The 24102-nt window shown below is 48.0% G+C and overlaps 1 protein-coding gene across 3 annotated transcripts in view; it reads left to right on the top strand.

The window, feature by feature from the left end:
• CHAF1B (chromatin assembly factor 1 subunit B) overlaps window positions 1–24102 on the top strand; it is a 74995-nt gene that overhangs the window by 16179 nt on the left and 34714 nt on the right. For all 3 annotated transcript variants that reach the window (XM_085850389.1, XM_085850388.1, XM_085850390.1), the window contains 6 exons: window positions 1744–1847; window positions 3516–3612; window positions 7861–7948; window positions 12723–12816; window positions 13020–13089; window positions 13326–14330. In XM_085850389.1, the coding sequence (XP_085706515.1) occupies window positions 1744–1847; window positions 3516–3612; window positions 7861–7948; window positions 12723–12816; window positions 13020–13089; window positions 13326–14330 (1458 nt within the window). The remainder of the gene's footprint in view (window positions 1–1743; window positions 1848–3515; window positions 3613–7860; window positions 7949–12722; window positions 12817–13019; window positions 13090–13325; window positions 14331–24102) is intronic.

Below are 24102 nucleotides of genomic sequence, written 5' to 3'. Positions count from 1 at the left end.
GCTGCAACCACGAGGCACGAGGTAGGCCAATTGGCCTCCTTCACTCACAAGGCTCCTTCGCTGAGAGAATCTGGGGAGCAGGATCAGCGTCAGGAAAATGAGCCACATGTCCATACAGCCGCAGCTGACGCTCACGGACGATGCAGGTAACAAGTCTCAGCAACCGCTCGTAGGACACAAAGTCCGACCAGCGATAGCCAAGGATTCTCTGAAGAGACCTGATACCAAAGGAATTGCATCTCCGTCTCAGATCCCTGGTCAGAGTCCAAGTCTCACATCTGTAGAGCAAGACTGGAAGCACCAAGGACCTGAAAACTCGGACTTTCGTCATCCTGCACAGGTTCCGACACCGCCACACCCCATGATCCAGTGAATCCATGACTCTCCAGATCCGATCCAGATGCCTATTGACCTCTGGCTCACAGCCAGCAGAGACACGAATATCACTGCCAAGGTAAGTGAATCTCTCCGTGACCTCAACATCCTCACCACAAACAGGTGCAGACAAGATTGCAGCATCGAAGATGTCATTGAAAGCCTGGATCTTAGTTTTGACCCAGGAAACCCGTAATCCCAGTGGCTCCGACTCCTCATTCAGCACCTCGAGGGCTCCCAAAAGGGTATCCAGAGTCTCTGCAAAGATGACAGCATCATCTCTGTTATCAATGTCAGAGATCCTGACATTCCTAAGTGATGCACCACAACTTGATCTGTCCAACATCTTCCCCAGAATCCAGTCCATACAAGCACTGAAAAGTGTGGGGGCCAGTACACACCTCTGACGAACTCCAGTAACAACTGGAAATATGTCGGAGATGGTACCACCACATCTCACAGCACTATCAGTACCAGAGTATAGCTCAGACGTCAGATTGATCAGTTTTGGTGGCACCCCACGAAGACCAATAATCCTCCAGAAGGCATCCCAATTCACTGACTCGAACGCTTTGCAGAGATCAACAAAGGCTGCAAGCAGCCCCTTCTGAAATTCTCAGCTGCGTTCGGTGAGGACCCGAAGGACAAGGATACGGTCAATCGTTGACCTCTTCGGTGTAAAGCCTCACTGCTCTGGACGCTGGTGCTCAAGCAGACGATGGCGAAACTTATCAAGAATTATCCGAGCAAAGACCTTGCCTGGCACTGAGAGCAGCGTCACCCCTCGGTAGTTGTTGCAGTCCTGGCAATCACCCTTCCCTTTCCAGAAATGGACAACAAGGCCCCTCTTCCAGTCAGATGGGATGACACCTGTATTCCAGACAGAGCACAGAACTGCATGCAATGACACAAGTACAGCATTTCCACCAACCTTGAGAAGTTCAGCATGGATGCCACAGATCCCAGGAGCTTTACCCCATTTAAACAGGTTCACTGCAGCCTGTGTTTCCACAAACGAAGGTAGATCACAGTTCATCGAAGGGTCAGCAATAGGGATATTAACACCCCTGACATCCAACTCAACAGCTGGTGGATCAGCCTGGTACAACCGCTCAAAGTAACCGGCCCAGCGGGTCTTCACTTCGAGCTCCTCTGTCAAGAGCCCACCACCCTCCACTCTAACTGCAGAACACCGAGGGAGAGGCTTGGAGAAACACAATGCACCCATTCCCCTGCAAGCAGGACAATTGTCTGTCTTGTTTCTTGATGAAACAAACGTTGATGAAAGATTCTACAGATTGTTTTTTTTTTGTTTGTTTTATTCATTCTTCCCCCTTCCCTGGTATCTTCTTTTTTTTCTCCAATCAGGGGACATGTTGGTGATGTCTATGACTTAGCATGGAGCCCTTGTGGCAAGCTTTTACTCTCTGGCTCCATTGACAACACGGCAGTTCTTTGGGATGCCTCCAATGGTGAGAATAGGGAAATGCTCTTTCTTTTAGGAGGGGAAGGAGGCTAAAATGCAATTCCTCAGCTTTTAACAGTTTCTTTTTTTTCTTGATATTAGTTGTTTTTTTTTTTTTTTAATGTATATATAAAAATGTGTATATATATATATATATATATATATATATATATATATATGTGTATATGTATGTATATGTATATATTTATATATATATACACAGTGGTGCCTCCAGAATCCGAATTTAATTTGTTCCAGGGGGCTGTTCGGATTCCAAAACTATTTTCCCAATAAGAAATAATGGAAAGTGAATTAATCCGTTCCTGGACCCCAAGAAAATCCACTTTCAAGACACTTTCAACTGAAATTACCCATGTTTAAGGTAAAATAAGATGAGTAAATGACCTTTTCTGGGTCATGAATCTTCTTCCAAGCCTGGGGGATGAGCAGGAGCGTTGTCGCTTCTTCCATCAGTCTGGATGCAGCTCCGGCCTATCAGTGGCCATTGGGATCCAAAACGTAAACTGTTCAGCCTGATGGAGGTATGTAATTAACCATGAAGCACCAAATGGTGTTTTATATCCCAGTACTCTCTGTGGAGACACAAACGTGGTTTTCACCGCACGGTTCCATGGGAGAGAATCAAGAGGTGAAGCGATTGGGTGACGCAGCATGACGTCATTACCATGCTCGCGAAAAAACGTTGCGTTCGTCAGAGGGTTCATTGAATGAGTTCGCTTCACGACAGGTTTTCGCGCTTTTATCGCTTCGTTATTTTTTCAGAATCGTACACACGGTCGATTTCGGCAGCGAGATCAGACACACGCGTACCACTCTCATGCTTAGCGATAAGTTCTTTCTTCAACTCAATTGTCGTTCTCACGGATTTCCTCTTACTCCTATTTGCTTCACTGCTCTTCTTGGGTGCCATGGTGAATGCACAAGGGTGATAATTGAAGAAAAAAAAACCAGCACAAATCAAGGTGAAAACACGAGGTAAAGTAGCGATCGACACACGAGAGATGCTTTCACGAGTACTTCCACTGACGAACTGAATGAACAAAGCGCGAAGATGTGGGTCGAACAGGCGGGGGAGACACACGTGAACAAACATGAATGCCACGCGTTCGGTTTTTGAAAATGTGTTCGGTTTTTAGGGCAAAATTTTCTCAAAAATTGTTCGGATTCCATTTGTTCAAACAATGGGCCATACGGATTCTGGGGGCACCTCAGTGTGTGTATATATATATATGTATATATATATGTATATATATATATGTATATGTATATATATATATGTATATATATATATATATATATATATATATATATATATATATATATATATATATATATATATATTCCTTTTTTCATAGGAAAAAAAATCGTAAAAACATGAATCAATTAACCAATTATTTCAAAACAACATTGTTGTTTGATCAGTTTTTCTCTGTGGCTTTTACTTTCTATTAATGAAACAACAAAATTAGTGAAATATTTATTAACACACAATAGTTGATAAAGTACCATATTACTTATAATTTGAGATCAATGCGAGAGCAAAAATTCATTAAGGCAACTGTACCTCTCACATCTTTCTTTCCACACACATTTCTCTCTTTAATTTTGCATAAACTTAAAAGGACTGTTTCCACTTCTCTAATTCCTCCCTCAGGCCACAAGCTACGTACACTGAATGAGCATAAGGGGAATGTTCAAGGTGTTGCATTCGATCCACTGGGTCAAATGATCGCAACCCTGAGCTGTGATCGGTGAGTGTATTATTGGAGTGACTTTTTTTTTTGTACACATTGTTGAGGCTCGTATGAGAGCTAACACACAAAATGTATAACAAAGGGAGCCGGAGACAAGAGGGGTGGGAGAGGGAAGCACAAAACAGAAGGGAGCAGAGACGTTGGATCTGTGGAAGGAAGAGGGATGGGGTGGGGTTACACAGGGTAAATAATATGGATACTACAGAGACTTTTAGGAAGGAAAGCAGGGAATTTGAATGGGGTGGATCAACAGGGGTGGAAAAGATCATGGTTTTGGATTGAGGAAGACAAGAGATGGTGGTGAACAGCTAATTTGAAGACATTGAGGGGAGAGTGGGATTGAAGGGAGTGTGGGAGTTTCTTCCAGAGGTGGGTAAAAAGAAAAATGAAAGAGTAAAGGTGAGCATTAATTCTTGATTTTGGTCGTGTCACTAGAAGGTGGTTGCTGGCGGACCTTGAGCGCCATGTGGAAATATGGGGGGGGGGGGGGGGGTTAACTGATCAGACAGAGTGGGGGGTGACAGATCAGACAGAGTGGGGGGGGGGTGGCAAGGGGAGACAGTATCTGAGAGAAGCTAGAAAGACCACTGACCTGCCTGCAATGAGAGTTGAGAGAAAGAGAGACCCAAAGACTCAGCCTCATCTTGGGAAATACCAATGATCCTAAAAGCTTTGGTTTCCACAGCGTGAAGTTGAAAAAGTTGTGAAGCAGGGGCATCAGCTTAGAGGGGAGAGCAGTACTCCATCAGGTTGCGGATGAAAGCTTTGTATGTGGTCAGGTGCTCAGGAGTGCCAAGTAAGGACTTTGCACGACGGAGGATGCCCAGTCAGCGACTGGCTTTGGAGGCCAGCTTGGAAATGTGGCTTTCCCAGGAAAGATCATGGCAGATAGTGAGACCCAGAAGCTTGAATTAAAGGACTTCTTCAAGAGGGTTGTTCAGAAAGTAGATGGGGTTGGGGAGGGGGGGGGGTTCCAGGCGGTCCTTTCAGAGAGACAAAGTGAGAGCGTGAGATTTGTCGGGGTTGAAAGACATGTTTCACGTGTTGGACCAGCTTGTGATTTTATTCATGTTTGCAGAGAGTGAAGAGGCTGCTTGCCTGCCGATCTGAGGGATGGCAGTTGGTACAGCAGAGGGTGCATTCATCAGCAAAGATATTTCTTATGTTTGTGTGGTAGATGGAGGAATTTCATAGGAAAGATAGGAGTGTATAGAGTAGCTTGGTCCGTGGACGTGTTGGAGACATCTCGATGTAAATTAAGTCGGGGAAACTGTGAGCTTAAGTTTTACATGTCACCACACCCGGGATGGTGCTGTGTTAAATTAGGTAGGTTTTAAGGATAATTTCTCCCAGTATGTGATTGCCCCCTGTGACCTTTTCCTATGTTTTTGCATTTCAAGACCGGCGATAAAAAGGGATCACATCCTTAAAACGATGACAACCGAGCTGCATGTCCAAGCAGGCAAAAACCCTGCCTCCAAGGCTGACAACTAGCAAAACACACCCCCAGAGTGGATGATTGATGGGCATGACGCCATAGTCTCACGGGCGACAAGAAGGTAGGGAGTTCGGTTCGGAGCAGGACACTGAGAAGGTGGTGTGATCGTCGGTTCAGAGTGAGACAGAAGCGAGTGATGCAGAGATGGTGGTTGGAAGAGAAGGGAATTACGGCTGGCTTTCCCTCAACACTGTAAAGAAGGCTGCACGATTCTCATGTTCGTGCTGAGGCGAATTGGCTCGCATGATGGAGCAAGATGCCGGCCATGGACTGTTAGGCTGGATTGTGTGAGACCAGCCTCGAAGCCTCGTGTTGTGCTATCGAGGAAAGAGGTGGCGTCATTTTGTAGAGCACCGTCGTTGGCAAGGGCGATCGATGAAAGAAGTTGCACGGCAGTTTCTGAGCCCTGGTGTTGAGTATTGCCGTCTAAATTGCCTCCTGTACTTTTTCCCACCCAGAGAGCGGCTGGGCGCCATTTTGGGTCCATTTTCCTGCGCAGTGACGAAGAGGTTTGGTGACCTTCAAGGTTCCGAAACTCACCTCTGGGCACACAGCTACGTGCCGGGATAAAGGAGGGATTTTCTATTATTATTCTGTTCCGTTGTCTGTATTAACGTCTGTGTCGAGGTGCCTCGAAATTTGATTGTTTTACCTCATGTTCAGTTTTATTATTACACTTTGAATTATTACCATTGTAAATATTTGATTTATTTTTTATTAAACCCCCGTATTTATTCAAGTTGCTTGTGTTGTGTATTTGTCATGGGTTTGAGATAAATCCCCCTGTGCTGTGCTTCCTCTGCTCCATCCTTGCAGCCCTTTCCTTCCTGTGCGCGCCATAATCTCCGAGAATCTCGGCTGTTAGCCTCCAAGGCAAATTGTTTGGCTATTCGTCTGGGTAGGTCAAACCACCTGGACACTACAATATAAAGACGATTTTCCAGAGAGTCGGAGAGATCATTGATGAAAACCAGAAAAAGCGCAGGGTGCAGAACGCTGCCTTGAGGAACTCCATCCTGGACAGGAAGATGGGATGAGAGAATTCCATTGAGGGCCATACGTTGACTGTGACAGGAGAGGAAGTCAGAGCCATGAGTAGAGATTGCCGTGAATACCGTAGGAAGAGGGTTTGGTGAGCATGGCAGGATGCCAGACCGTATTGAAAGCTCACGATATGTCGAGGGAGATGGCTCTAATCTCGTGTCTGTAATTGAGGATCTCCATCCATTGTTGGGAAAGCAGTAGCAGCATGTCCAGGGTCGAGTGACCTGGTCTGAATCCAACTTGATGGTCGGAAATCAAGCCATTGGAGAAGAGGAAGGATTTAATGTCGGAACCGGTGATGGATTCCATAACCTTGCTGATTGGGAGAAGGGTGATTGGTCTATAGTTGCAGGGATATGTTTTTGCACCTTTTTTATGCAGGGCGGTAATGTTTGCTGATTTCCATGCAGAGCTCCGATTTTTACATGGGACCGTGGTTTTTGGAGGCGCTTTCTTGCCCTAAACATGCACTGGCCTCCATTCAAACGTGGGATTCTAGGGAAATCCCTGCGCTAACTGTATGTCTTTAAACAAGCTCCAGTGCACGTTCTCGCTTTGAATTGTGCCCTGAAATAACCCGACCTTTGTCTCCTCCGTGTCCTTTGAGTGTGGTAAGTGTTCGATGAAAATGTGGCAGTTGTCGAGTAGTGAGAAGACGTGGCGTTTGTGGTGAGATATGATTGTAACATGGCGTTGTGGGGAAGAGGTTGAGTTCCTTGTAACGAAGTTGTGAATAATTGTCGGGTTTGTAATGGAAAATGTAAGCGTGGGTTGTGGCGGGGATTTTTAGTCGTCGTATGAAGTGGTTGTGGTAAGCGTGATATAGTTTGGTGAGCAGAATGAAGGTATGAGGTGAAATGGCAGTTGAGAATTGGCATGCAAATGAGGTGCACGTGGCATGCTTGCTTTGTTACTATTGGTCTTTATTGATTTGTGGGAGAGAAAGGGGGTGGAAGAACGCAAAGATTGAAGGTTAAAGAAGTCAAACTGAAAGAGTCCCACACAACGCATCTTTCCTCTTTACCCTCTGGATATATGGAAAGGACTAATACACATACAATTGAAATAACTGTCTTGGGACTGCTGTATGTTGTGTGCCATTGCCTTGGAGGCATGCGGTTTTATAGAACTGCAACAATATGTATTTGTTTTTCTTCTCAGAAGCTACACACACAATTCTGATGAAACTTGACCACAACCTTCATCACCTGTGATGTACCAAAGTGTGTTCATGGCATTAAAACAAAAATCCAGAGGTATTCACTTTCTTCCCCGTTACATATTTTGTGGGTCATCCATGCTGACCAGTTGTTCCCTGGTTCTTATCCAGCCGCTACCAGGTGAGCGCCCAGGGGTATTGCCGCTGTTTGTCTTCTGTTTTGATATATTTATTTGGGATATTCATTTAATTATACATTTAGTGATGTTCTCTATTGGTTTACCGAGTTGTTATTATTTTTATTTTATTTAGTTAGGTTAGGTTTGGTTGAGTAAGGTGTCCGAATATCAGCCCCCCAGGAATGTATCTTCGATTTATAACACCGTCGATGGGAAAATCTTTTTCGCTGTATGCATTTTATCTTGACACACTACTTTCTTGAAATGCATGTTCGTTCGTATAGCCAAGAATAGCAATATATGTAAGTGTTGCCATGATTGTATTCTTTTTGTCTTTCACTTACTTCCCCTTTTTATATTGCCAGGACTCTAAAAGTATATGCAACACAGACATACCGTCTCCTCCACTCCGTGAGCAAAATGATGCCAAGTGTGAAGACTGGAGCAACTGAGGTGAAGAAGAGAAGGAAGATAGATCGATTTTTGGGATCATGAACTGGGTTAATATGAGATAGTTATAAGGATTTGTTTATTATCAAGGGAAAATAAGAGAAAGAGAGAGAGAGAGATAAAGAAAGTTGTAGATGTAACCCAAAGCAATCCAACCCTCGTGCCTATTTCTTGTTCATAGCCGGTAACCGGTTATTTTTACCGTCTATTGTGTTGAAAAAAAAATTGTTTCAGATATTGAGGTTGAAAAAACTTCTCTCAAAAGCTGTACATGTGCAACGCTTGGCCAAGTGTGAATTCCCGCAAAAATATTACTCGTTCACGACACGGCCTAATTCGGAGAATCCCAACTGTGTAGCAGTAGCTTCGCTTTACTCGAAAGCAATCCTGAGAAGGAGTTGGACATAGTCGTGATTTTCACAACAGGCTTGAAATGCTGAGGCCCTGTTTTCATCGTGCATCACAACGTCATTCTATTTCACACTACTCGATCTTCGTATGCAGCATTCGGAGAAAATGGATGATGTCATTAGAGATTTGTCGAATAATCCATGGAGGTCAGGTCAGGATTGGGAGCATGTGACAGAGCAGCGCGTTGCTGCGTCCACTTTCCTCCAGTACTCCCTCTGTCTGGCCATCCCCCAGGCAGATGCCTGGCCCATCCCCAACTCTTTGAAATTCTGATCAACCTGCTGCAACAACGAAGCATGTGGTCGGCCCATTGGCCTCCTCCACTCACAAAGCTCCCTCGCTGAGAAAATCTGGTGAGCAGAATCAGCATCGGGAAAACGAGCCGCATGTCCATACAGCCACAGCTGATGCTCAGACAATGCAGGAAACAAATCTCATTTGAGTCTCTCTCAGCAACCGCTTGCTGGACATAAATTCTGACCAGCGATCACCAAGGATTCTCTGAAGAGACCTGGTACCAAAGGAATGAAGTTTTAATATGAATGAACTGTTAAAATATGTTGATAATCTCAGATCCCTGGTCAGAGTCCAAGTCTCACATCCGTAGAGCAAGACTGGAAGCACCAATGACCTGAAGACTCAGACTTTCGTCGTCCTGCACAAGTGTCGACAGCGCCACACCCGATGATCCAGTAAATCCATAACTCCCCAGGCCCGACCAAGACGTCTATTGACCTGGCTTACAGCCAGCAGACATGAATAATTAATATCACTGCCAAGGTAAGCAAATCTCTCCGTGACCTCAACATCCTCACCACAAACAGGTACAGATAAGATTGCAGCATCGAAGATGTCATTGAAAGCCTGGATCTTCGTTTTGACCCAGGAAACTCGTAATGCCAGCGGCTCCAACTCCTCATTCAGCACCCCGTGCGCCCCCAAAAGGATATCCAGAGTCTCCGCAAAGATGACTGCATCATCTGCGATATCAATGTCAAAGAACCTGACATTCCTAAGCGATGCACCGCAGCTTGATCTCTCCAACATCTTCCCCAGAATCCAGTCCATACGAGCGCTGAAACGTGTGGGGGCCAGTACACACCCCTGACGAACTCCAGTAACAACTGGAAATAAGTCGTAGATGGTATTCACCACATCTCTCAGTACCAGAGGACAGTTCAGACATCAAATCGATCAGTTTTGGTGGCACCCCACGAAGACCAATACTCCTCCAGAGGGCATCCCGATTCACTGAATCGAACGCTTTCCAGAGATCAACATCGGCTGCAAACAGCCTATGCCGAAACTCTCGTATGCCTTCAGTGAGAACCCGAAATGCAAGGACATGGTCAATCGTTGATGTCTTTGGTGTGAAGCCTGACTGCTCTGGGCGCTGGTGCGAAAGGAGATGGTGGCTAACCCGATCAAGAATTGTTCAAGCAAAGACCTTGCCCGGCACAGCAGCATCACGCCTCGGTAGTTATTGCAGTCCTGGTGATCACCCTTCCCTTTCCAGAGAGGGACAACAAGGCCCCTCTTCCAGTCAGTTGGGATGATGCCTGTGTTCCATGTAGAGCACAGAACTGCATGCAACGACATGAGTGCAGCATTTCCACCAGCCTTGAGAAGTTCAGCATGGATGGCACAGATCCCAGAAGCTTTACCCCATTTCAACCGGTTCACCACAGCCTGTGTTTCCACAAACGAAGGTGGATCACAGTTGATTGGAGGCTCAACAATAGGGATAGTAACACCCCTGATGCACAACTCAACAGCAGGTGGAGCAGCCTGGTCGAGGCGCTCAAAGTAACCGGCCCATTGGGCCTTCATTCGGACTCCTCTATCAAGATCCCACCACCATCCGCTCTAACTGCAGCACACCGAGGGACAGGCTTGGATGAATGCAATGTGTGAATTCCCCTGTAAGCAGGATAAGAATTACTTGACCACAAGTTGTGCTCCTCCTCCTCACCGATTCCTCACATATAGGCCTCTTTGTCCACCCTCAGCGCACTTAGTTTTTACACCTCTACTCCTTGAACAGCTCAGCTCTGCCATTAAGCCTGTCCCTGTGACTGGTCAACGGTATCCAGTGCCCCTTTAGAGACAAAATTCTTCACCCTACGGTGAATTCCAAGACATCCACCAGCAACATCAAGAATGGTGGTCTTGAAGGCACTCCATAGCTCTTCAGGATTCCCCAAAGTACCCAGACCCCCCAAATCCCTACTCAGCCTGTTCGCAAGCTCAGCTACCCTCTCATCCTTGAGCTTGCCTACATCCAACCTTGGCTGTGATGGTAACATTCTCCCAGATTTATGCTGCAGCTTCAGAGTTGCTACAACAAGGGTGTGGTCGGTATTGAGGAACTGAGCACTCAGATGGACCCTGCAGTTCTGGATCATCCTCCAGGGATCATAAACAAGCAAATGGTCAATCTCCTTTGCCACACCACCAGTGTTGTAATACCAATTCCAGCAATGAGCCTGTGGGCACTTAAACCATGAACCAGCCACACTAAGTCCATGACTTCTTGCAAAGTCGAGGAACTTTGTGCATTCCTGGTTCACTGTTCGACCCATGGGGACGAACACATGTCTCATAACCATCCCTATCAGTTCCAGTCGATGCATTGAAATCCCCCAAGACTAGAAGAGTATTTCGCCTGGGGCAGTGATCAACCGTACTCGAGCATGGCAGAGAATGCATCCTTCATGGTGGGATCACTCGCCTCAGAGCATATAAAGAAACCAGGGAAACGACATCCAAGGAGTGATGAATCCTTAGTCTCATAATACGCTCATTGACCAGTGTTACCTCAATTACCATTGGAGTCGGCTTATTGGACACAGCTACAGCAACTCCTTGGGCAGGGTAACCATCAGAACGACCAGACCAGTAGTAGGTGTAACCACCCTCCATGATCTCGCCACTATCCAGTCTCCGAACCTCAGAGTGCTGCAATACCGATGTTCAAATGCTTGAGCTCACATGATTACAGAGACAGGTGATCATGGATAGGACATTCCAGGCACCCGCCCAAAGGGACCGCCTCAGGTTAACCCAAGGAACTGCTATCTGGTGGACGACACCTCAGCACCACCCTGACGCACATTACCACAATCCAACCCAGGAAGGTTACCCCGTGTTTTTCTTTTGCCCCAATCCCGTCATCCGGTGAGCTGCCCTGTGAAGGGCAGCTGCACACGAGGTACTTCCACGGAGTGGGTTTTCAGTTTTCTTTGCGTTTTTAGTATGTTTTATGGTGGCCAGAGTGCAAATCCTGCCACCAACCTTCTAAAAAAAATGTCACCCAGCTGCACGAGTATGTCTGCAGACACAGTTGGGCACTAGAAATGGATGGCTGTTGGTTCACAAGGATCTCCTCCACCCTTTGACAGGTTTTGTTTTTAATCTTGCTGGGTGTCCATAACCATACACCCTCCTCACCAACCAGAAAATCTGGTGGGGGAGATGGTTTAGTCGCTGACAACTCAACCATGAAGCAGGTTAGTCCAGGTTTACATAGTACCTGTAGCAAACCACAGAGATAATCTGGCTTGACCTGACAGTGGATGGCCCAAAACCAATGAGGCCCCCAGACCCCAGGCCTTATTTGGAGTTACCTCCTATTCTAACTAACTTATTCTTATTTCACAAATTAACAAGAACCCTGCTCATGTCTTACTTTATTTAGAAAGTCAGGATAACATGACAGTATGTGTATGTTATGTTGGGGTGGCAGGCTTGGGATCCTCGGGTCCTGAATTAATATCCCGCTTGGCTGTTGAATTAATACTAGGTGTGTTTGACTCAGCCTGTCATCCTTCTGAGGTCAGCAAAATGAGTACCAGTATACTGGGGTAATAACCGTTTGGGGTAACCTGCATCAGAGTGGCGACCCATCCAGGACTGTTCTCCCAGCCAAGGAAACTCCCTTGACAGCCCTATGTACCTCTATGACACAAAAGGAATGTTATTATTATTGTTATTATATGTATGTTGTAAGATAAGAGGGAATCAAGAAAAGTGACTGCATGATAGAAGAGGAATAACAGTTAAGCAGTAGGTAAAGAGCTCAGTAGATGTCATTGGCAGTTTTTATAATAAATGAATTTTTAGACTGCATGTGATGAAACAAAAGGTTGATTTGTCAGTCATATGGCTTGGATCTCCTGGCAATTAAGAGTGAGCTTGTATTTGCTCAGCTATATCTTAATATAATTTCACACCATTTGCGTTAAATGCTTCCATACTGTCCAACCAAGTTCCATGGCACATTGCCAGCTGTGTCTGGTGCCAATTTTAAATGTTCATCTTTGTTCCACCTCCTTTCTATTTCTTTATCCTCTTCCTGGTTTCACAGTCTCGTCCAAGAAAGTTGTTTCATGATGAGAGTTTGTCATCATTTTTTCGACGTCTAAGCTTTTCTACAAAAGGCGATCTATTGTTTGCTCCAGGTTTGCCAAATATCCTCTAATTTGCATCCTTTCAATTTTACCAAGATGTAGTTGCATAATCTACCCCAAATGTCTTTCTTCCAATTCTTATTTTGTAATTATTTTTAATGCTGCCTCCTAAACACGTGGATTTTTTTTCAATTTTTTTGATGTTTGTAAATTGCTTTCTGTATTTTGGACGTTGCGACTGATTCTTTATGCAGCTGGCTGTGTTGAGGATGGTGAGACGATAACCCACACAACATATGTTTTCTCTCGCTCCAACTTGCGCAGGTAACCATTGGAATTTATTCAATTTGATCTTTTATTTTTACTATTATTCATTTTAAGTGCTTTTATTTTTACTTTATTTGAACGATTGATCTCACTCCACTTGTTTTCAGCGATGCTTGCCCTTCTTGGGCTTCATTATACACATTCTTTCCTCTTTAATTTTTTTCTGTTTTTATTTTTGGCTTCATCATGATCTTGTGTTTTCCCTCAACCCCTTTTCTGTTGTATTTTTACAGACCAATTGCTCATTTTCCTACCCGATCCAAACCAACAATTGCTGTGCGCTGCTGCCCTGTTCTCTTCACTCTTCGTGAGGAAAAAAGGGAAAGTTGCAAAAATATTCCTAGTGAGATGGGATATCAGGAAATGAATAGCAAAGCAATGGAAGAGAACAGCATGACAGAAGAAAGTGGCAAAGATAAACCAGAGTTGGGATGTTGTGGCAAAGAACAAATGGTAATGGAAGTGATGAACAAGGATGAAAAAATGCAGGAACATATTGAGCAGGAGAGAGATAAAATTGAGATTTCTGGTCACCAAGAAGAAAGGCAAATCAAGAATGGGAAGGAGAGAGCAGACGAAGGCAAGCTTAAAATAAAAAATATACCAGAAGTTTGCAAAGAATTTGGGGTGAAAGAAGAAATAAATAGAAGTGAAGAGATGCAGATGCAAGTGAAGGAAGAGGGAGACTTAAAAGTAACGGAGGAAATCATGGAAGTCGAGGTGGAAAAATCAGGAGATGAGATGAAAGAGGAAGAACTGGCAGAAAATGCAGAAATCGGAGACAGAAATATGAGAAGAAATGTCGAGAGATCAATGGATGAGAATAAGGAAATTGCTCAAGATGACAAGCAGAACTTTGGAGATGCAACAGAGGGCGTAAGAGGTGACAGAATCTTGCAAAGGAATGCAAAAGAAGGTCAACTGGAAAGGAAGGAAGATTGTGAAGGGGTGAAACAAAGTGAAAATAATGAAGAACAAAAACAGGTTCGACATGAAAAGGGAAAAGAGAGACATGTGGAAGTAAAAAACGAGAAACGAGGAGGGATAAATAGAGATGCAGAGATGGAAGAAACTCAACGTGAAAATGGCAAAGAAAGAACAAATATGATGGGTTTACCATATAGAGTAATCTTTGCCGTTGCTGCTGAAGATGCTATCATGATTTACGACTCGCAGCACGAGGCCCCGTTTGCATTTGTCGGCAACATCCATTATCATACGCTCAGCGATATCACCTGGTAAGACACATTTTATCAGTTTTTGGATCTAGTTGTGTCCATCGCTGTCCACATTTTGACAAATGCATTCACCTTCCAGCTTGTGTGATACAAGTTGTTCTTCTGTAAGAAATTATTTATCCCCAAAAAGGTGATTTCTGCAGGCATTATCGCTGATAAAGCCTCTATTACTTCCACCTTTAAAACCAACTGATGAAATTTGCAATTTGCTAATTACTAAGAAATGTGTGTTGACAATGTCTTAAATAGCCAGTACTAGTCCAACATAAATTTTTTTGTGGATACCATGACCTACATAATATACAGTGATTTTTGCAACATTTCCAAGGCCATTTTTTTATTTCTGACCATGCTCCCCCATCCCCTCCCTCCTTTTCCACAAATACTCAAATTCCCTTTCCCTCTCCTTCACACTAGCACGGGGGTCGGCAACCTGCGGCTCCGGAGCTGCATGTGGCTCTTTAAAGACTTAAGTGTGGCTCCCAAGCCTGATCGATAAAATCCCTCTTTTGCTCATGATAAATTAATTTTCAGAAAAATCTTTGTGAGTGTCGTGAAAGGATAAAATAATACTTGAGGATTTTGGCAGTGATAAACAGAAAAATGCATCTGATTACCGGGAAATTCTGGGAGCAAGACTTAGACATTGTGCTCCACGCACAGTCTGCTCTCCATTACTTGGTTATTTTCACCATCTTTTCAGCAATATTATTGCTTCAACCTGTTTTGCAGCCTCAGTTTACCATTCGAATCCCCCTTCAAAAAGTTAGCGATGCCCTGATCCTCACTGAGCAGGTAAGCAAAAATGACGACTTGTATCTAAATAACAAACGTGATGTTGTTTTCATAACTCCCCCTTAAATGGAGGGTGCACGTGCATGTGCACCACATTTGCTGTCCGCTATTTTGGAGTACCAACAAACAAAAATCTACACGTGGACTGCATCATTCTATTTACATTTGTTAAAATGGTGAATTTTTGCTCATTTTGTTTTGGCAATTATTTTTGATTTTGACTTGGAGGCTTGACCTGCGAGTTATGAGGGATTCGGAATGAGATTGTCACGTCCCAAGAAACTGTGTGTGTGTGTGTGTGTGTGTGTGTGTGTGTGTGTGTGTGTGTGTGTGTGTGTGTGTGTGTGTGTGTGTGTGTGTGTGTGTGTGTGTGTGTGTGTGTGTGTGTGTGTGTGTGTGTTGATTGTTATATCCATAATTCGAGTTTCAGAAGGTAGAACAGAGTCCTCCCGGGACTCGAAGTATCCACCTCCGTTTTGGTGAAGGATCGTGATTCATGGACCAAGTTATGAAATTTTCTTGTTCTCAGAGTTTTGGCCTGAGGGCCCTTTTCAGGATTGGCATTGGGCCCCACCACAGCCTCCAACTGTAATTCGCTTGTGGTGATGTTCCCAGGGATGGTTTGTCGGAACTTTGTGAGCTTCTTTATCATTCCCGTTGCTCCAATTACAATTGATACTCTTCAGCTTCGGTGCTCTTCTCTTCCAAGATATTTTCACTTCATTCGTGCGTGCGTGCGTGTGCGCGCGCGTGTGTGCGTGCGTGCGCGCGCGCGTGTGTGCGTGCGTGCGTGTGCGCGCGCGTTGAATACTGATACTGCATCAGCATTTTGAGTCTTATTTATTCAACATTCATCAGTGGTACTGTGAAGGTAAACTGTGAAATGGCTTCAAAGAAGAGGAAAATCGAAGAGGAAAACAGTTTCAAAATAAATGGACTGAATCCTTTGCGTTCATATCAAGTTTGGCTGGGCTCCCTTTGTTTCATTTGCCATGAGAAATTTGCCAACAACAAAAAATCCAATCTTGAGAGGCATTTTCTAAAAAAAAAAAAAAACACACAATGTTTGCTGAAAAGTATCCAGTTGGAGATGCCAGAAAGAGAGCCATAGAATAGCTGAAGCACAAAGTAGACCAAAGCAAGAACACATTCACTAAATGGATGAAATCACCGAGTAGTACAACTACTGCTCGTTCTGTGGCAACTCAAGAGCTTGTGAAACGAGGAAAGCCATTCACAGATGTTGAATATATAAAAGACTGCTTTATCAAAGTATCAGAGCAGCTGTGCAATGATTTCAAAAACAAAAACGAAATTGTTCAAAAAAATTAGACGTGCCATTGTCTGTAAAGACTGTGAGGGACAGAACAGTAAGAATGGCAACAGACATTACCAGTCAGCAGATCAAGGACATCAATTCAGCTCCAGACTTCTCTATTGCTTGTGACGAGTCATGTGATGTTGATTACATCGCACAGGTTGCTCTTCTTGGCAGATGTGTGAATTCTGAAGGACCCTAAGAGGAGCTGATTTAATTACTGCCCCTGAAAGGCCAAACAAGGGGAGAAGATATTGTTGTGGTTGACGAAATTCGCAAACCACCATTCAGGTCCCTTAGGTGAGATATCTCTGTAAGTATATGTGTAGTTAGGCCCAAACCCGTTGTTTAGAGGGAATAAATGTCATTCATTCGGGCTGCGACCCCTCTAGATAGACGTTTTTCTTTTACTATCTTTTTATTTTGGGCCAGCCGCCATTACTACCATTACTACCACCACCAACCACGTCTCAACAGCCATCACACAACAACCACCAGCCGCAACGCCGCTTCACGACAACAACAACGCCAACAGCCACGACCCTTGCCGTCACATCTCGCTCTCGCAACCATCGCATCACCGTCATTCCCGCGCCGCTTGTGGGCACCGATACTGGACTCGTGCAGGGCGCGCACCGAGCAGCGGGTGCAGAAACACCAGCCTTTCCGAAGAAATCGGATCAAAAACGACTCACGCCCACTTCTGTTCCGTCCTATCAGCGAGCATGGGGCGATTTGGCCCCGCCTCCAGGTGCGTCGGAGTAATATCGCTATATGCAGATTCATGGATCAAAAAGCATTCACGCCCACTTTTCCTCTGTCCAATGGGGAGCCAGCCAGAGGTAAAGGGTCGAAGGTGAAGGAGCGAAGCCCCGGGGGCTATAAAGGGCCGCGTTCGCTCGCCAAAAAAAGAGGAGTTGAGTTGGGAAGAGCCAGTCAAGAGAAGAGTCGCAGAAAGCAGTTGGACGGAGCTGTGGAGAGTGGGAGAGTTGGAGAGGTGGCGGCGGCGGCAGTCGAGGGGGCGCTCGTGTCAGAGTCGGGGAGCTGCGGAGAGGAGAGGCCGGTAACGCGACCGAGGTCGCGGTGGAGACGCTCGTCGCGGGACCCGAGCCAGCGAGATATCCTCCTTCCCCCGAGCATCAACAACCCCCTCCTGTTTCCCCCCGCGCTGAGATAGTGCGAGAAGGGGGCCCCGTTCCCACCCCATACCAGGCAGTGCCAGCGAGGCCCGCGGAGTCGGGGCGCCACCGCCATTTTGCGGCTCATCATCAGACGGGTAGGCTCGACGCGGTCTCGGCCCCAGGCCCGTCTGCCCCCCTCATAGTGGAGGGTGGTCCCTTTTTCTTTTGCTTTGAGTATATGTGTTGTCGGCGCCGTCTGTGAAGTAAAACTGCTCGGTAGTCGGTGGTAGATCTGCATTGTGTTTTGCTTTTACATTTGCTTTTTGTGCATTATTGTGTGTTTCTTCTTCTTTTACATTTGCTTTTGGTGTATAATTGTATATGTGTGCTATCCGTGTGCCATCGCGAAATAAATGTGCTCTATGTTGAACTGTTTCTCCCGTTTCGCTTCGTCTTTTCTCTAATTGAATCTCCATCTTACTTCACGTAAAGGGTTGGTCGTGGGCTAAAACGCCCGATAATTAATCGAACCGTCCAGGTTGACGATAACACCGCTCGGTTATCCCGATAGTACGGAACGGGTCGCTTAAAGTGGCCCGTGTCCGAAGTCGACCTGCGGCGAGGTGCGATCGCCCGGTCTACCCTCCGTGTGGGTACTTAGGTAGGTCGAATTTGGCGAGCAACCCTATCCCACGCGGGGGGCCGATTGGCACGATCGTGGTGAGGCCGAAAGGCCCACCCGTGACTAGTTCCCGGCGTTAGTCCGAGAGGGTCACGACGGGATTGTCCGTCCGGTGGGCGACGTGCCGCGATTCGAGTTACGTGGCCGTCCGCACGCCGGCGGGCGCGAATCCGCAACACTGGTGTCAGGTTGTGCGATATAAACTCATCGCCCTCCTCGCGGCACTGGTATCGGAGAACGGGAAAACGGGCTCTCCTGTCTCCAGCTAAATTCACGGGAATCGGTCCAGGGGTGAGAGGAGCGACCCCCGATTCCCTCCAAATTACGAGCGAGCTAAATTAACCCTTTACGAGAAATAAGATGGCGTCTCAAGGCGAGCTGGAGCCGGGGGTATTAGAAATGGATGTAGAATGTGTAGAATCCATGGTCCAGGATGAAAACCCCGAGCAGGAAATGTTGGTTGTGCAGGAACACGAACTCGCCCAACTGAACCCAGAGCCCGAAATAGGTGCGGCGGCGGCCGCGGTGTATGACACCTCCCCTCCCCCTCTCCACCAAAACCCCCCGATCCTTGCCGAAACGGCTCACCCAAGCGCACCTGACATGGCCCAGCTATGCGCCATGCTGGCGGCAATGACAGCGAGGATGGATGCGAATACACAACAAATGAACGAAAAAATGGATGCAAATACACAAAAAATGGATGCGAATACACAACAAATGAACGAAAAAATGGATGCGAATACACAACAAATGAACGAAATAAAAAGCATGAACGAAAAGATGGAAACAAACATGAAGGAAGAAATGAAAGGGCTGCGGGGTGAGACGCAGAGCATGGGCCGAAGCCTGCAGGCGGGCATGAAGGCAGTAACCGGGGAGCTCAAAATGGCGACGCCACGTGTGGGAGCGAACGAGCTGGGAGGTAGTGCAACGGCTGTCGGGCCCGCGGTGGAGGCGGGTGAAAAAATAATTCGGGGGACGTGTTGGGCGAGGGTCGTGACGGAAAAAGTGACGGTAACCGAGAGGGACAAACTAATTGGGGTGACGGAGGCGTGCACGAGGGAGATAACAAGGGAAGAGACGGAAATAATAGTTGAGACAAGGGAGGTAAAGGGTGAAGAGGTGACTGAGTTGGCAGAGACACGGGAGATGGGAACGATAGAGGGAAGACTGCACGATGAAGACGGGGTAAGTGACGCACACACACACACGGGGGTAGTGGAGGACAATGGGGGTGAGCTGGCGGACTGGGTCGAGACCCGGTGCGAGCAGCTGGATGGCCTCCTCCAGGAACGAGGGGAGGGAGTATGCCCCCTTGAAGCGAGTCACGACCAGGTGAGTTCGGTCGTGCTTTGCGAGGTCGAGGGGAGGAGTGCTGTGGACAGGTGCATGGAGAGCTTGGGGGGTATAGAGGCCCCGGAGATTCTTGTGGGGACACGAATCCCCAGTGTGGTTGTCCCTGTGTGTGGTGCAAGCTGTGAGTGCGTCCCCGTGTGTGGAAGCGACCCCGTGTGTGGAAGCGACCCCGTGTGTGAGTGGTGTGGTGGCGATTGTGCCGGAGTACGTGCTTCCCAGCACGCCGTGTGTAAAAGGGGCACCGCAAGTGGAAGAGGCCGTGTGTGTGAGTGAAACGGCCAGTATGAGTGAGGCACCGCGGGCGGAGTGCCCCCGCGTGTGTGAGTGGTATGGTTTGTGTGAGGGAAATGGCACGAGTGAGTGAAAGGCCGCGAGTGAGTGGAGCCACGTGTGCGAGGGAGGTGGCATGCGTGAGTGAAACGGCCAGTATGAATGGAGCACCACGTGAGTGGTATGGGTAGTGTGAGGGAAATGGCATGCGTGAGTGAGCGGCCGAGTGTGAGAGAGACAGCGTGTGCAAGGTCGCTGTGTGTAAGGGAGATGTCGGTCGGCATGTGTGAACATGCAGCCGCGTCTCCCGGTGTGAGTTTAATGGTGTGGAGTGTGAGCGTCGTAACACGCAGGTGTGCGTGGGTTGAATGGAGACGACGACAGCGACATGTGAAGAAAGAAAGCCGAGTAGCGGCTGTAGTTGTTTCGGGGACCGTGCCGGGTTCACCCAGCAGTGAGCACGAGGTCCGTGCTGTGCAACGCACGAGGCCCCCACGTGCTCGCTTGCGAGAGTGAAGTCCCGGTCCGGAAACGCACGCGGTGGATTTGCCGATCCCGCGGACGGACAAAGTTTAGGCAGGATAATGGATTTGGACCCGACGGGTTCTCCACGCGATCGTGTGTGTTAAGCTCCAACGGGCAAAGCACATGTGTTCGCGTGGGAACCCCTCGAGACGTGGGGCTTGTGTTTTTTTTTTTATGCGCACGGTGACGTCATGGCTGCACGCGGGGTTGGAATCCGGCAGGAGGGATATCCCTGCCGGATGGTACCGTCCAAGGAAGGACGAGGTACACGTGCAGCTGCATGACGTCACGGGCAGGTGCAAAGTGCGCAAGCTGTGAGTTGCCGCGCTGGTGCTGCGCATGTAAAAAAAAAAAAAAAAAATCAAGCCTCACTTTCGGGTGCACAGGATTCCCAGGCAAGGGGTGGAAGACCCCCTTACCAGGGCACAGGATGGAAACTAGTTAGGGGGAAGGGTTAGCTTAGCTAGACCGGCTCCATGGGGCAGGGGTAAGTCCTCATGGGGCCCGTGGAATGGATTAGTTAGAGGGATGATAGCGAGATTTAGGTTGGGTAAATAATTTTTGGGACATTTGAGAACAGTGACAGACTTGTGGATGTGTAGAGGGGACGTAGTTTAGCTACGTAGTGTTAAAAGGAACGTGCTGTAGTTTAAGGGACGATGTGGGAGCACGAGTTAGTTCGGGGAGGTAGTTAGAAGGATGGCAGAGTTCAGCGGTGAGTGTGTTGAAGAGTTGGTGAGTGAAGTGGAAGCATGTGCTTGGTGAGTGAGTGAGGCCAGCGGGTCTGTGTGAGTGGAGCGAATGGGGAATGCATGGTGCGATGAGTGATTGGGGGGAGGAGTAACTCCCGCCCAAGGGACCCCGGGGTCAGTGTAGAGTGAGTTAGGAGGTTAGTTAAATTGAAAAATGGAGGTCGTTTTGTTGTTGGTGTGAATGTAGGCTCGAAACCCGTTTGGAGGGGTGCAGGAGCCCTGTTGACGGGCTGGGAGCGTGGCTGCGAAAGGTGAGTATCACTGAGTGGGTACCCCGGGCACCAGGCTAGTCGGCCGTGGTCGGCCAAGGGCCCATGGGGGGCCGGGATAGCGTAGTGGGCACGGGTGCGCCTGCTTGGTGCGGGGGCCCGGGGCACCATTAGCCGCGTGGGCAGTGTTGTGGGCACGGGTGACCCTCGGAAAGGGGCCCGGGAAGCCAGCCTGCCACGTGTGCGTTTCAGGGGAGGTGCCATGGGGGGCACTCCCCGGTGTTAGGGAGCTGGTAGGCTCGGAGGCAGTGTAGTGCCCGGGGGTGCCTTAGCTGGAGATTCGGCAGAGGGTCGTGCCTGCCAAGGGGAGCCACGCGTCCCAGCCATGAGACCGTGTGAGGGCACGGAGAGAAAATTGGGGGGCAAGGCCCGAAATTGTAAGGACACCAACACAGGCGACGGGAATCTGGGTTTATAGAACCAATAGTTTAAGCGCGAGGTGCTTGTTGAAAGCCCCGGGGTAGTTTAACAGTTAAATGGTTAGGGTAGATAGGAAGTGTACCCCTCCGCACCATCCATCCCCTCGCTCTCGTTGTGGGCCGCTGGACCCACTTTGTTATAGATCGCTGAACTCTGGGGAGGCCATCCTGAGGCTTAGATTGGGCCTCGACACAGGACGCTAGCTCTCCCTTGTTCCCCTCCGGGGAGGGAACGTAGGGGTTGGGAGTAGGCTAGGTGACAGGATAGGTTAGCCGAACAAGGACAGTACAGGGGGTTAGGGGACGATTTATAGTGGGGGAGTTAAAAAAAAAATTAATTAATTAATTAATTGGGGCTAAATTGGGTTTTGACAAATTAAGGGAGTGGGTATAGACAGTGACAGGCAAAGGCGATAGGTTGGGAGGGAGACTGTCGGGTAGGTCCGAGCCCGCCTTCCGAGTGGCCAGCACCACCGCACTCCCTCCACCAACCTCCACTGAACGGCAAAGGTTGGCCAGCTTCATCTGCTGGCTGTGTTGCTGTAAGGCCCGTGCCGGCCCACTTCATCTGCCGGCTGGCTGTTTTTCTTCAAGGCCTGTGCCGGCCCACTTCATCGGCAGCTGTTGTGTTGCTGCAAGGCCTGTGCCGGCCGGATCATCTGCAGCTGTGGTACTTCAAGGCCTGTGCCGGCCAGTTCATCTGCCGGCTGTGTTTGCCTGCAACGGCCTGGTTCTGCAGGCTGTGTTTGCCTGCTGCCTTTGCCATGCCATGCCATGCCCACTGCCCACGTTCACCAGCCCCGTTCAATTTTGCTTTGCCCCCCCCTGTTCATTTCCATGCGCGCCGGGATCATCGTAAAAGCAACAGTTGCAAGCTGCGAGAACTGCCCTGTTGGCAGCTACAACACGGGCCTGCAGTGGCGGCCCGTGCACCGTGTTTGCATTCATCCATCCATCCGTTGTGTTCATTGCGTGTGCCCCTTGAGCTGGCACGGAGACTGCGTTTGTGCAGCCCAAGCACCGTTGTGGTTCACTGCGTTCAGTTCAAAAGGGAAGGCCTTGGACTGCGAGTGAGCAGCCGGCCACGTTCCCTGTCACCTGCATTGTTTGAGTCAGAGACTGCATGCGAGCAGCCTGGCTCCCTGCTAACTCCTTTCTTTTTGCAGAGACCATTGATCCTGGGCCATGGTTTAGTGTAAAATTTGTAAGTTAAGGTTAAGATGTACTGTAAATATGAGTGCGCCCCCGGCATGTCTGTCTTAGCGCCGGCAATTTTATTTAAGTCGTCCGTGTGAGTGGGTTTGTTTAGGTAGTTACTCAGCCCTCAGGTTATTTATTTTGGGGACACGAATACCATGAATGTCGCACTCAGGGATCCGTAGGTAAAATGTACTCGGGGAAAACTACACATGATGGCACACGAAAATTTGACGACTCGGGACGAGTCTGTAAAAAGGGGAGGGGGTAGTGTTGTGGTTGACGAAATTCGCAAACCACCATTCAGGTCCCTTAGGTGAGATATCTCTGTAAGTATATGTGTAGTTAGGCCCAAACCCGTTGTTTGGAGGGAATAAATGTCATTCATTCGGGCTGCGACCCCTCTAGATAGCCGTTTTTCTTTTACTATCTTTATTTTGGACCAGCCGCCATTACTACCATTACTACCACCACCAACCACGTCTCAACAGCCATCACACAACAACCACCAGCCGCAACGCCGCTTCACGACAACAACAACGCCAACAGCCACGACCCTTGCCGTCACATCTCGCTCTCGCAACCATCGCATCACCGTCATTCCCGCGCCGCTTGTGGGCACCGATACTGGACTCGTGCAGGGCGCGCACCGAGCAGCGGGTGCAGAAACACCAGCCTTTCCGAAGAAATCGGATCAAAACGACTCACGCCCACTTCTGTTCCGTCCTATCAGCGAGCATGGGGCGATTTGGCCCCGCCTCCAGGTGCGTCGGAGTAATATCGCTATATGCAGATTCATGGATCAAAAAGCATTCACGCCCACTTTTCCTCTGTCCAATGGGGAGCCAGCCAGAGGTAAAGGGTCGAAGGTGAAGGAGCGAAGCCCCGGGGGCTATAAAGGGCCGCGTTCGCTCGCCAAAAAAAGAGGAGTTGAGTTGGGAAGAGCCAGTCAAGAGAAGAGTCGGAGAAAGCAGTTGGACGGAGCTGTGGAGAGTGGGAGAGTTGGAGAGGTGGCGGCGGCGGCAGTCGAGGGGGCGCTCGTGTCAGAGTCGGGGAGCTGCGGAG

This window comes from Eptatretus burgeri, chromosome 12, assembly GCF_056783735.1.
Source record: "Eptatretus burgeri isolate ZD-2024b chromosome 12, Ebu_testis_v1, whole genome shotgun sequence".
NCBI classification, from domain to species: Eukaryota; Metazoa; Chordata; class Myxini; order Myxiniformes; family Myxinidae; genus Eptatretus; species Eptatretus burgeri.
Note: the sequence above shows the minus strand (reverse complement) of the source record. Positions and strands in the feature narration are given on the sequence as shown.